The sequence below is a fragment of the Centruroides vittatus genome, unplaced genomic scaffold (genome assembly GCF_030686945.1).
Source record: "Centruroides vittatus isolate TY-2023 unplaced genomic scaffold, ASM3068694v2 contig_400, whole genome shotgun sequence".
Lineage (NCBI taxonomy): Eukaryota > Metazoa > Arthropoda > Arachnida > Scorpiones > Buthidae > Centruroides > Centruroides vittatus.
Window position 1 is genome coordinate 1,899,230 of NW_027122215.1, and position 15,010 is coordinate 1,914,239.

At 29.7% G+C, this 15,010-nt stretch overlaps 2 protein-coding genes across 2 annotated transcripts in view; both read right to left on the reverse strand.

Annotated features, from left to right (window-relative positions):
* The window catches only part of Upf2 (UPF2 regulator of nonsense mediated mRNA decay), a 114,615-nt gene that overhangs the window by 98,068 nt on the left and 1,537 nt on the right, over window positions 1-15,010 (reverse strand). The gene's annotated exons all lie outside the window — the stretch shown is intronic.
* On the reverse strand, window positions 12,319-13,804 carry LOC136976520 (uncharacterized). Its single transcript, XM_067271823.1, has 2 exons — window positions 12,571-13,804; window positions 12,319-12,476 (listed from the first exon to the last, which is right to left on the reverse strand). Exons 1-2 carry the CDS (start codon window positions 13,802-13,804, stop codon window positions 12,319-12,321), a joined length of 1,392 nt encoding a protein of 463 aa, XP_067127924.1.

Sequence of the window (15,010 nt, forward strand, 5' to 3'; positions counted from 1 at the left end):
GAATTTATTATTCAATTACTACCATGCAGGTTTAAAATTTGGCACTTGTTGATATGCAATTTAGGTGCTACTATCTCAAAAATTCCATTTATTTTTTATTAGCAGTCTATTGTAGATTTAATTATAAAATAAGTGAAATAGAAGAATGGAAAAAACAATATTTGAGATAAAACTTTGACACTCAGTTTAAAAAATACTTATTGGTATAATTGTTAACTCCAAATTATCAGTGTTCATATATAAGAAATTTTTAATGAAGAAACTATGAAAATTAGAAAGAAACAGGTAAGAAACTCAAGCTACAATCATTTATCAAATGATTTTTTTTAACAAATGTTTATACATTTTATTCAAAGGAAATGAATTAATTTAAATATGATAAAATATTCTGGCATGTAAAAGATTTTTTCAAATTCTGTAAAGATATTCATAACTTTGAACAAAAGAAAAATTTTAAACACATAATAAATTGCAAGTTGTAAAATCAACAAACTATCCCCATAACAACTTCTACCTGATTGAAATTTTTTTTAATCAAGTACAATTTATTATGTTGGATGGTTTCTTTTATAGACGACAGTTCTTTTTGTGAATTAACAACATGAAAACACAGTAGTATTAAACAATATCAAGATACAGTCAAACCTGTTTTTATGCGCTCTTTTTATGTGCGATTTTTATTTGTGCGATTTTTTTAATGCGAATTTTTAATTTGTGCGGTATAGTTGGCGACTAGTCTCGTGCGATTCGTCATGTCTCACGTTGACTTATTATAGCTAAATAAACTTATTATAGCATAAATGCACTTATTATAGTAATATTATTGCATGAATATGCGAAAAATGAAATAATTTACTTTTTAAGTCAACAAAACACCACCTGGACAAAAATATGTAAAACAGATGATAGACCAGACGATGCAGTCAAGTGCTGACATCTGTTGTCAATAAATTCTATTTCGTACGGTTTTGAGTTATTTTCTATGTGAGACTTTTTTTATGCGGTCCCTGTTGACCGCATAAAAAAAATATTTTTTAATTGTGTTGCGAAAACTATTATTTACAGCCATTCGTGAAGTTTCGTGAGATTTTTTTTATGCGTTTTTTTAATGCGGTCCCTATCCCCCGCATAAAAACAGGTTTGACTGTATTTCAAAAAAGTTTATCAGGTAAATCAAAATAAATACAGTGGAACCTCACTTAACGAGCATCTCACATGACAAGTATTTTGCATAACGAGCAAAACAAATTGTAAAATAATGACTCGCTTAACAAGCGATGTTTCGCGATAACAAGCGATAACAAATGACGAGGAGAGGGGAAGTCCCGGATTGTGCACATGCTCCATCAGTCTGTGCTTAGCACTCATTCCACTAGCATCTTACTGACACTTGTGATAACATATTTTTCCAAACTTGTGTTCACACATATTATGCATAAACATCAACAACCATAGTCTGTTATATAATAAACATGTCAAACAATATGCCAAATTCTTGGGATGTGTTAAGGCTACAATTAAATAGTAGAAATTAATTAATTTGACTAGAGGTAGGCAGTTATGCTACTATCTCGTATTAAATTTAATAATTATAAATAATTAATTTTTAATTTAGACATTATTAAATTTAATACAAGATGGTAGCATAACTGCCTACCTCTAGTCAAATTAATTAATTTCTACTATTTAATTATAGCCTTAACACACCCCAAGAATTTGGCATATTGTTTGGCGTGTTTATCAGACATGTTATCTATGATTTTTTTTTTTGTTTTCTGCAAATTGAATTTGCATTTCAGGTTGGTTCATTCTGTGCTAGATGAAATGAAAATGATAGTTCACATTCCTTAACAATGTATATTGTATAACTTTCTTTGAATAAACGTTATGCATAAAATATTTGAGTATTTTTTACGGCATGGAATGCATTATCATATTTTACATTAATTTATATGGGAAAAATTGTTTCGCTGAACGAGTGTTTTGCATTACAAGTAAGATTCTGGAACAAATTATGCTCATTAAGCAAGGTTCCACTGTACATTAAAACACAGTTTTAACTGTATTTTAAACTTTCTTAAATTCTATTTCTCCTCCCCATTTATGAAAAATAAATAAATAGAATTTAAGAAGTTTATTGTTTTTCAACATTTAATATCCATTTCAATAGAGAAATGTATATTTTATAGTTTCTTTTTATTAAAAAAAAATGTATATACCTTCTTCGGCATACTAAATTAAATCTTTGAATCTAAAATATAATTCTTTAGCAATTAGCTTCAACAACTGACTGAGAACTTAAGAACCTCAAATATATTTTAGAGATTACATTTTTTCATGAAAAAGCTAATTAAATGAGATATTTCCATCTGGGAAAAAAGTATACAAACATAGTACTAAACATTATACCTCCTATATTTAAGCAATAACAAAATCGTTGATTTTAATAATTTACTTCCAGCAATCTCATTTTTATGATATATTATTTAATACTTTACATATATGACATATTTGATCTTAATTCTCAAACAAACTTTTTCTTCTTAATATGAATATGGTCTTTTAATAAGAATGAAAGTCTTTGTTATTAATTATTATTTTGCTGCTTAAAAAGATTGCATAGAAATCAACTAATATACTCAACAGTCATCTTTTTATTAAACTTTTTGAAAATATTTTGTCCAAAATTTAATAGTAAATACTGGAAATATTTGATTTTTCAATGATTTTGTAAGAAAGTTTTAATGTCCAAAAATATAATTCAAATTTATTTATGTTATTAATTTTCTAAAATTACAGCAATAGTTTAAACTTATTCATTTAAAGCATTTTTAAAAATTAATTCTCCAGCTTCAGTAGATTTTTACACTTATTTTTTTTTTTAATTTTTATATAATGATTACCTAACATATCAAAAGAAGTAAACTAATTCAAGAATCTGAGTGACTGTTTCTTATATCTTTCTCTACAATAGAATTCAAAGAAATAATGAGGAATTAAGACAAATTATTTATGATTTTATCTCAATTTTTTTTTCTTCTTTATGTACTCATTTGAATTTTAATCCATATAGTACAATTTTTCTTCTAAAAACATTTCTATTTCATCTTAAAATTAATGCGATAAGATAAAATACAAGATGTGCTATTCTATTCACTTTGATTTTCTTTGTTTTGATCAATAAGTATTAAATCAACTTTTAACATTATATGAACAAATATGCAATCATATAATAAAGAATTTTACCAAGTAAGAAAAAATTTCAATAAATTATACTGTCATCTTCTGCTGTAGAAGATAAAGATGATAATCTTCTATAACTTCATGATAAAAGAAAGAGAGGAACATAGTGCCTAACTTCCTTTTTCCAAACAGATGCAGTTGAGTTATTCAATTAATTAAAAAGTATACTATTCATTTATTATAAAATTATGTCAAATATTAATACACCTAGCAGTGCACAATATATGTCATATAATTTTATATCTGATATTCAAACAGATAAAAGTGAATTTCAACTTTATTAATAATCTAAAATTTGCTTTAACCTATTTGAAAAATTGTCAATAATTTATTATTTATCAATTATAGTCAATAAAAACCAAAATAATGTCATTATATTTCTTGAAGTCTTTATCTGAAAACTCGTCTCATCTTACAACTTTTTTGCATTCAGTAATTTTCTTGAAGAACTTCCTCTTTGTGTGACTAAACTAATGTACTATTTTTATCCTTTCTAAATATGAGATGGAACAGACTATCTTTCACTTTCACTGCATTTTCTATTATAAAAATTAACTTCAATAGTTATTAAACTATTAAATTGTAGAATAGCTTAGGTAATCATATATTAATTTTGTGTGAATATACTTTTATTCATAGTTTTGAAAATGTATAATATGTAGTCATAATCATATGAAATTACTAAGTTTTATCAAAATAATTTGAAAGTTATATATCACTGTCATTGTTTTTCTTTTTAATTAATATACACGTATAAAAATTAAAATGTTTTAATGAACATCTTTATACTGTGTGTGTGTGTATGTATATATATATATAAAATTTCATATTCAGCAAAAATGGCTGAACCATTTCTCATAAAAATTAGCAAACTTCTTCCACTAGGTCTGTGGAATGTTTTTACATGTATTTTATTTATTAATAATCTGAAATTTGCTTTAGCCTAGTTGAAAAATTGTCAATAATTTATTATTTATCAATTATAGTCAATAAAAACCAAAATAATGCCATTATCTTTCTTAAAGTCTTTATTTGAAAACTCATCTCATATCATATTTGTTATTAGTTTTTTATTATAGTTATTACCTTTGTTTATTATTAAAAAACTTAAACCTTTTCAACATATGCACATATAACATTTCTCAAGTTTACACTATTCTGTATTAAATTGTCTCATGTTTTCTTTGAGTATATTTTAATTAATGTTAAGTTACTGATTTTTTATTTCTATATATAAAAAATAACTGATTAATAACTTATCATGTATAAATTAGTTTTGTAAATTAATATAAATTTCTCACAGATTATTTCTTTTAATAAATACTTCTTTACTGATAATTGGTAAAAACAATTTTCACTTCACACCGATACAGGAGAAAAATCACACTTAACCCATATTACAAACATTACAGTACCTTATCTTGTCCAGCTGTTTGTAACACTGGTTTAGTGAGATTTTTCTCTGGTATAAGTACTTTTTTCAAAAGTTTTAATATTACTTTGACAGTTAAACACTTAAATAAATCCTCATGAAGACTTGCTGCAGGTCTTGTGGAGCTGGCCTGAGCAACCAGTATAGCATATTTAAAGTTATTACATTTTCTTTACATTTTAAGATTTAATTACTAATTTTTCTGTGATTTTAGTGAATTAGATATTTTATTTCTTTAAAAGCAATCAATATTTATAAATTTTATAAATTTTGATAGCAAAGAGAAATTATTACCAGATTAGATCAGGTTGTATTATTAGCAGTAATATAGCCTGACCTAATCCAGCAATCATTTGGCTTCAATCAGGCTTACAATGTTTATATTTGTATAAATTTTGCTAGCTTTTAAATAAACCAAAATTACATCCATTTTTATGAATGCACAAAAAATAAAAATTCAAAAACAACTTATTTTTTAACAAAAGTTTTCTATTCATTTTCTTATAATGACACAATGCCTTTTCTTTACTTTCTCTTACACACAATAAAGTAGTATAATAAGGCAATAGACTGTCAATACATCCACTTTATTAATTGCTAAGACAAATGTATTGATAGTCTATTGCCTTATTATACTACTTCATTGTGTGTGAAAGAAAGTAAAAAAGAAAGTTTTCTAATTATATAATTGCTTTATTGGAAAATTTTACAATATAAAATATTAATATTTTTGGAAATTTTCAGTTCATTTTCAAAAAATTGAACATAAGTAAAAATAGTTATAACATAAATCAAAGAAATACTTAATTCAGATTTACAATACTCATCCAATCTCCCGAAAAACCTTGTAACTGGTGCAGTCCAAGTTGTTACGCAAACGTTTTCGGACCCTCACTAGGTCCTTCTTCAAGCGAAATTTTCTTTTTCGACCGTTCCATCGAATACTATCCTCCCAACGGATAAAAATTTGAATCGTCCGAATTCCGAATCTAAGGAAAGCACGCGGTTTCCTTAGATTCGGAATTCGGACGATTCAAATTTTTATCCGTTGGGAGGATAGTATTCGATGGAACGGTCGAAAAAGAAAATTTCGCTTGAAGAAGGACCTAGTGAGGGTCCGAAAACGTTTGCGTAACAACTTGGACTGCACCGGTTACAAGGTTTTTCGGGAGATTGGATTAGTATTAACCCAGTGTGTATAGGTGAATTATATTTACAATACTCTTTTCATCATTAAAAAATTGATTTCATAACTGATAATATAAAATTAAAACAAACAAAAAAAAAAACAAATTTTATGATAAATTTGTTTTAACTATTGATAGAAATTTAAACATGAAGTTAAACATACTTTTCTAAGTATCATCAGTGATTTTTAATAATAAAAAGGTATGTGTAGTAGCCATATGCTGAAATTAATCATTTCTTGAAGTACTAGCATATCCTATAATAATAATTTATTTCATAATCTGTCTAGTTTTTCTGGTCACTTCTTGAAATGCTAACTTGGTTTCTGCAGATGTTGAAACAGGTAAATATTTCAGCATCTGTCTAATGACATAAGGTTTGGTTTATTTGGTTATGGCAACACGTGAGTGATCTGTTGAGGGAATACCTTCCGAGAGGATTTTTATGGAAAACACTCTTATTCAGATGTTATCTGGAAAATTCCATTTGGCCAGCCCATTGGTAAGGCACCAACTACCAGTGTTCAGTGGTTTTATTCACTTAGCCACTAGTGGGGCTCCTAATGAAATGTGGTATTTCACATAATGTGTAATAGCTTATTAGCAAACCACATAAAACAAAATAGCTGAAAATTTTCACACTTCTGCATATTATAACTTTGAATTATTGATAAAAACATATACATAAATTTTCATAAAATTTTAGTAAATAATTTTTTTTGTAAACACATTTCCTATTGAATTTTATTATAAGTGCAGTACTTCAAGAAAAAAGTTATTTGTCTTTATACTGCACATCTCATTACAGAGCATTCAGAAATTGTGGAACAAGGGTGTTCACATCTTTTTAGTTAGGCCTCTTACTATATTTCTAGGATGTGATTGACTTGTAAGTATACTATATTCATTGATTATTTGATAAAATGATAAAACTGATGTTATAAGAATGAAACCAATAAGTAGTCAAATAATATGATAATGAATTTCAATGTATCTGTGTTGTAAGTTATATTAGAGCTCCTAAGATATGCAAAAGTGAGGAGATTCCAATGCCATAAACAAACCCCAGAATGATCTTGTTTCTTTGGGTAAGAAGGTAATCCTGATAAAAGAGCATAATGCAGCAATTGCAAAGTATTCTCTTAAGCAAACTTAACTGTAATTTTGTTGTGAAAAGTTATATAAAATGTGTAGAAATAGTACAATACATGACATGTCCATTGATTCTCAATTGAATTCTAAATAAAACATTTAATTGGGTTCTCTGATAGCTAATCTACAATAATGGAGATAATCATGGTGTTAATTGAATGCATTTACAGAAAAAACTAAATGAAAAATACTACTGAATTATTAAAAGTTGAATTATTCTGATTTCAGAGATCATATTTAATGTTCTCTTTCAACCTCAACCTCATATTTTCAATAAACAAAAAGCTAAAAGTCTTAATAAAGAAGAAATCTAAAACCACCTATGAAGAGAACTAAAAACATAACACAAGTCGTTAAGAACTGATATATTTTTAAGAAGAAAATACAGAAGGAAAATATATATAAATGGCATATGATTACTTAATGACCACTTAATCAACAAATGTAGAGTCTGTGTGTGTCTTTTCCGAAGTTGGATATTTATAAAAATAAGGTCACAATTTGTAGATTACAATCTTAGTAAATTAAGTTTTTGGGGATACTATAGATTATCACCTATGGAATTTCGGGACTTTGAGTGTATATATATCTGAACTGAGGGGACCGAGACGAGTTCAACGATACCCTACTTTTGGACCGGAGACGAAAAATAAGAAAGTTATCATAGTTTTTAAGTTATGCTTTTTTAATGCTTTCATGCAGACGACACCATAGTTGCTAATGCTGCCATCTCACAGTAAAGTCTGCAAACAAATTAAAAAAAAAAAAGCACTCTGAAAGGCAGGAAATTGCACGAACAGTCGAGTGCCACTTCCTTTTTTTTCTTTTGTTCAAAAACTGCCATGAATCAATAACTAGTGACGTTAAACAATCGGCGGCCTGCCGGCAGCTCCCCTCCCAGGGGGAGTCTGTCGGGAGCATGAACAGTCGAACGCCAGTTCCTTTTTCTCCTTTTGTTCAAGCATCGCAACTCCTGATTGCAATAGCACGGTTGGCTCATAGTACTAGCTGACCGCGAGCGATAGCGAGACTGAAGAGCTGTAGCGCCCCGAGGTCAATGAGCACGAGGGTGTGCAAAAAGGACTTAACTCGAACTGTAGGCGATCTGTGTGCTCATGGATCAACATCTACCTCTGTTGAAAGTATATATCGCCGACTTGCCGGACTGCCTGTTAACACGCGATAGGCTTAGCAGAGAGAGAGATGCGACTCCCGATCATCACGCAATCGCTGAAAAAAGTATGATAACTTTCTTATTTTTTGCCTCCGGCCCAAAAGTAGGGTACCATTGAACTTGTCTCGGTCCTCTGAGTTCAAATATATACTCAAAGTCCCAAAATTCCATAGGTGGTAATCTATAGTACACCCAAGTTTTTTGTGCTTATTTTTTTTTAAATCTGATAAACAAAAAAATGTTTGGTTTTGAAATAAAAACAATCTATCTATTAGAACTTTTAGCTATTTTTATTTTATATTATATTTATATTCAGAATAAAATTTTACTTCTTCACTTAGCTTCTTGTTTGGAATTGTATCAGATTATTATTTCAGCAACCATATAGTGCTGTTTTTCCCAAACTTATCATGATGACTTCTGTATGTCATAACTCTCTTTTTATTCTTTTAATAAAAAGCATTTCAGACTCATATCGTCCCTCTTCAGTTGTTATATAGTTGTTACATAATAAAATTTGGTGAACAAAGCAAATAGTAAATACACACGTGGTCTTTAAAATTCTTCAAAAACCTTATTAAATTCACAAGATAGATACCATAAGATAAGCACATGTTTAAAGTATGAGTAAACTACAGAGAGCTTATTTGTATTTTTCTGTAATGTACAATACAATTACATATGAATAACATTATTACTAATGTTTACTATAAATAAAATACTGCAATAATTGGATGTTCACTGTATATTTAAGGTCAAAAAAAATCTTAATCCAATAATATTTAAACTACTCCATTTTTCTTCTAACCTGAAGATGACCTTTAAACAAGGTCAAAGACATTTGTTCAATTAATAAATTGGTGTTATTAGATTAAGGTGTTTTTGACTTAATATTTCCTGTTTTTTATTTTCAATATTAGTAGTTTTTTGAAAGAGAAAATGAAAAATACCTGTAAACTGATACTGAATGAAAAATTTACCAAATTAACACTAATTGAAAAGTCTATAAATATGCATCTCATCTCTACATCATATGTTATTAATGCATAATACTTAGAGTTAACAAAGAGTTTCATATTATTTACCAATATTACATAATCATAAGTATAACAAAAAAATTATTAAAATCAAAAATCATTTTTCTAATCTTACTCATAATTTCATAAAACTTTAAAATCATATAACTCTCTTACAAAGATTTAATTGCAATGTTTTGCACTGTTGCCAATTTCTATCAATCAATTCAATTATAAATAATAAATCATTTACCTATTCACAACTAACTTAAATCTGGTAGAATACAAGTTCTTTTGAAAGAAAAAAATCATAGCATTAAATTTTTGAACCATTCAAAGTGTTTGCTTGAAGAAATTCAACCAAGACTTGGTAATTTAGTACTGAAAACACAGTTACACTGCAGAATTGAATGGTGAGAACATAATGTTGGATATTCAGTAGAGAGTCATCCCCTACCTGTTGGCTAAATGATTATGCCCTGCAACTGATGCTGCATACACAGTAGCAGAACTACCTCTGTATTGTCAATCAGTCTACAATGGCATATACATAGTTAAAGCAGCAATAATGGCTCAAAATTGAAATTTTAAGATGTAATGTAAAACAGTGCTATCAGGGACTTGTCTAAGCATATGGAGTATCTCCATTAACATGATTGCATGGTGGGTGTTCACTTTCAAAAATAGATGTCAGAGTATGTGATAGACCTTGACCTGGACATCTATCAGTTACTAAAGCTCACATGCAGGTCATGGCCATGCTGCTGGAAAGTGACCAATGTTGGACCGGTGACATGAGATTGCACATTAATTTACATGACAGTACATTCTTTAGTGATCATGGCACTTGAGAAAAACTGCATCTTGCTGGATTCCACATGCACTCAATGAAATACAGAAATGGCAGTGTTATAGGGCCATTTGTATTCATTTTCCAACAATATGCACATGAAAGTGAAGACTTCTTGTGTTGAATTATCATAAAATAAACAGCCATTCAAACTTCAGCATAAATTCTTTAATATTAAGAACGTTTTCAAACGCATTAAGCGTCCATCATCAGTTAGTTCTTTAAATCGAATATGAAATTCGAACAAATATTACATAAATTAAATAATCGGATATACAATAAAATGCGAAAAAAATACAAAAATTAACAATACGATTAAAGTAAACAAATAAAATAAAATAATCCAGGATTATCGTAATTTTACAATTACGCCAATATTTCATAAAATAAAAATAAAACAAAAAACCAACACTAAGCTTAAACCAATCCAGGATTATCGCAGTATTTTACAATTACTCTCATCCGTCACTAAAGACTTCCAAGCGTTGGAAAGCCCAACAACGTTGCTTTAATAGTTGTTGAATCATCAACTGATGAAACACAGACTCAGTCATAGGAGCCCTAACTCAAATGCCAATCCAGTGAGTGATGGCATCACAGTTCAGTGCAGACATTAAAAGTGTGACAGAACTTTAGTAATGTGAAATCAATGATCATTGCTGCATATGACTGTAATAGTGTTCACACAAAGTGCTCTGTGGTATGCACATTTCTTGCAACACAATCTGCTTACCATTTTGCATAACAAAAGTCTTTGTCATGTTTCAGCCATTGCAACACACTTGTTCTGTGTATGAGGATAAAAAATGTACACACCCATACTCAACAGACATCAGTCCCTATGATTTCAGTTTGTTTCCAAGGACTTCACTTTGGGACAATCCAGGAGATACTGCATGTCAGACTGCTCTGTGATGAACATCAACAAATCTGGAGCTGCTGGTGACATCCTCCAACTTCCACTTTGAAGGCAGTGAGATAAACAATGCTAGAGATTGTACTGAAGACTCAAACCAATTCCTATGTAACATTCCATGTACTCACTTATTTCTCCACATTAAATTACCAATTCTTATACTTTAACTTTCCATATAACTTTTCTACCTACATTTGCAAAACAATGTAAAATCTATGATGTAATTTTCTTTAAAACAGTATTATTGATAAACATTATAAGAAAAGACTGCTATTTATTTTATGTCATATATTTCCTCACTTTATAATTCTTCTTCTTTCACAGTTTAATATGGAGATTATAGCCTTTGCGGCTCTCACTTTATAATAATAAAATGGTACAATTACACCTCTGAATGAGACAGTTAAGATCTTACCAGAGCTTACCAATAGTAATAGAGCAGACCTTCTACCTGGCAATAAATGTCAGGCTTCTGGTGCTCCACTTTATTTTCTGACGTTCTCTGTTTCGCTCACTGCTTTACAGAGAGTTGGATACACTATTGCGGTCGTAGCCGCTACATTTTTTTTTTGCCGACATATATTCGTATTTTGTTACATTCAGCATATTACATTTTATATATTTAAATTACATATTATTGAAACAATTAATATAATATGTAGATTTTTTATAGTTCCATGTTGGCTGTTTTGTACTTTTTGTACAAACATTATAAATAAAAATAAATACAAATACAAAATGTAAAATATATGTGGAGTTTTTTTTTTTTTTTAAAGTTAATGATATTATTAAAGTGTCTACATATGTTTTATGTTTTATTTAAAAGTACTTGAGATATTTTAATTAAGGTTTCAGAGATAACCGCTATGTTTGCTTGTCGTATATTGGCACTTCCTATTATCATCGTATTTTCATATTACCACTATAGTATCGAAACGTTTCTTTACCTGTACTAGTATCACTGTCACTGTCACTGAGTAGGTACCTCCACAATTTAACACTTTAATTTGTAGAGCTTTCACTTATAACACAAAAAGTATCACTTTCTTGTAGTACTTTCACGTGTAGTTTCTTAAATCACTGTACAACCATTCCTCTTGCTCCTCCGTCGTATTTCCCTATTATTTGTAGCATTTGTAGTACTTCCAAGATTATTTTGTTTAAATGAACAACAACTAACCCTTATATATAAAGACCAACAACTGCCGAATTATCGGGCTAGCAAATGGCTATAGTAATATTAATAATTTAAGTTAATTTGGACTATAATTCAGATGATAATTCGGCAGTTGTTGGTCATTATTTTGTTTTTCATGATATCATCTCATTCATACCACTTATTTCATTATCACTTCCTTTTCGTTTTGTGTGTAAAATTAGATACACTTGTAGTACTTGTAGTACTATTGCCTGTTGTTTCTGTTAGTTGTACTATTGTTACTAGCACTGTCGTCGTATTTCCACGTTTCATTACTTCTTCGTGATGGTATATGGGACGATTATATTCTGGTTTTATAACATATTCTTATAAAGTTTATAAAGTATGTATAAAGAGTGACGTTATTGATAAGACTACTTTTTTTTATTGGCCAAGTATAACCTTCTTTATTGCTTATTGTTCGTAGCTCGTTTCTAATATTTTCATATTTAATACACTCAAATAAAAGATGTGTCGGAGTTTCTCTGTCTCCGCATATTTCACAAGTGCCATCGTTATTATGATGGAATCTATTGTGGTACTCGGCAAAGTCACCATGTGCAGTCATGAACCTTGTAAATTTATAATTTATTATAAAGTTCTTATTTTTTATTCGCTGGTGAACATCAGGTAGATACTCAAAAAGTTCTCTTCCTTTTGTTGATTCTGTCCATCTCTTTTGCCATTTTATTATATATTTGTTCTTTATTTCCCTTTTTACATATCTTTCAGATAATTTCTTGTATACTACTTTCATGTTTGAGCTGCTTGCCTCTTTTGCTAGGCTGTCTACTCGTTCGTTTCCAGGGTCGCCCATATGTGCTTTTACCCAGCTGAAGGATATATTGTTTTTATTTGCTAAGATATATTTTCTAATGTTGTCGATGAGTTCGTGTTTGTTTTCGTCGTCATTCAATGCTTTTAATACGGAAAGACTATCTGTACAGATTGTGATTGTTATATTTTTCATGTTGTTGCTAATCCAGCTTACAGCCTGTTCTAAGGCTATGAGTTCTGCCTGATAGTTATTGCATCTTTTATCTAGTTTGATTTTCCTGTTGTATTGTTCTCTATTATTTGATATATATATGTATGCAGCTCCTACTCCTTCTGGGGTTCTCGAGCCATCCGTATAAATTCTATTTTTAGTTAATGGACTATATTCTTTTATTTGTATCTTTTTCCACTCATATCTTTTCAATTGTTGATATCTTTTGATTTGATATTCTATTTCGTCTTTCTCTGTTAGTATTGCTTCATATGTTATTTTTTCTTTTAAAATTTTTCGAATATCCCTCCTTTGACTTATTTCTAAGTCCATTGGTAGGAGGCCTGCCATTACACATAATGCATCATTAGACGTGGTTCTATATGCACCTGTTATTCGTAGGAGAAATTTACGTTGGAAGCTTATTATCTTTCTTTTCATATAGGTCATTTCTGCTCTATTTCCCCATACTTGAGCGCCATATGTAGTTATTGGTATCACTACGCCTTTGTATATTTGAGTTAGTGCAGTACCTCCTGTACTCCATTCTTTTTTTGCCACTTTGGTAATTTCTTGAAAAAGATTGCCAACTTTCTTTTTGACAGATTCAAGGTGGGCATTCCATGACAATTTGTTGTCTATTGTCATACCTAAGTATATTATTTGATTAGAACATTTTATGTTTTTGTTTTGCAATTTTATCGTTGGCTGTCTTTTATCCACTTTGCAGTCGTAAACGCGATGGCCGTAGTTTTATCGGGGTTAAACTGTAATTTGTTTCTCTTTCCCCAGTTCGCTATCCTCTCCAATATGTTATTACATTTTTTCTCGATTTGCATCCGACTGTTTGCTGAGCAAACCACCAATATATCATCCGCAAACGCTGTTATTTTCGTTCCTATTATTGTCTCAGTATTTAAAAGGTCATTTAGTAGGATGGACCAGAATGTGGGGCCTGAACACGATCCTTGTGGGCATCCCATTGTCATTGTTTTTTCAATTTTTATGTCAGCATATTCTATGAATGCTGTTCTGTTATTTAAATAATCACATATTAATGAGTATATATTACAGGGACAATTGATTTCTTCTAATTTTTTGTGTAGGAGCGGCCACCATGCACTGTCGAATGCTCCTGCTATATCTAGACTGAGAGCTATTGTCCATTTATTATGTTTTCATTCTTCTTCAATATCATTAATTACTTTAGCGATGGCATCTTCCACCGATTTTCCTTCTTGGAATCCATATTGATTTTCGTTTAGGTACTGTCTAGAATTTAGCCAAGTTGTGAGGCGGTATACGATTAGTTTGTCAAGAACCTTGCCCATTACTGGTATTTGCCTCTTACCAGAGCTATAGACCATACCAACAGGAGCAAAATAGTCAAAAGAACTATACCTCTATATGTGACTCTTCACAAGATACAGTCCCAAAATCAGCCACTTCCAGGATGCACACGATTGGGAGTCACATCACTAAGACTATTGCAATTAACTATTTAGCCCACAACTATGCCAGCTTTAAATAGCTCACTTGACTGTGGAGTACTTGATATTACAGTAATACCCCGAACTTATGCGATACGTGAGACGAACGATAACTGTGTAAGTCAAATTTGCATAAGTTGTGATATAATTTTGCATATAAATACATACAAATTATTTTTAATTGGGGCCAAAGACTAAAGAATACAATAATTTAGAAAAAAATGTTTAAGAAAATCTTAGATAATGCATATGTATAACAAATTATATTATTAAAATTGTTAACCAAAGTTTTTTTGATGTAGAAGACTTCCTAAAATCTAACAAATTCGTCTGATGGCTCAAAGATTATTTTTCTCCCACAAAA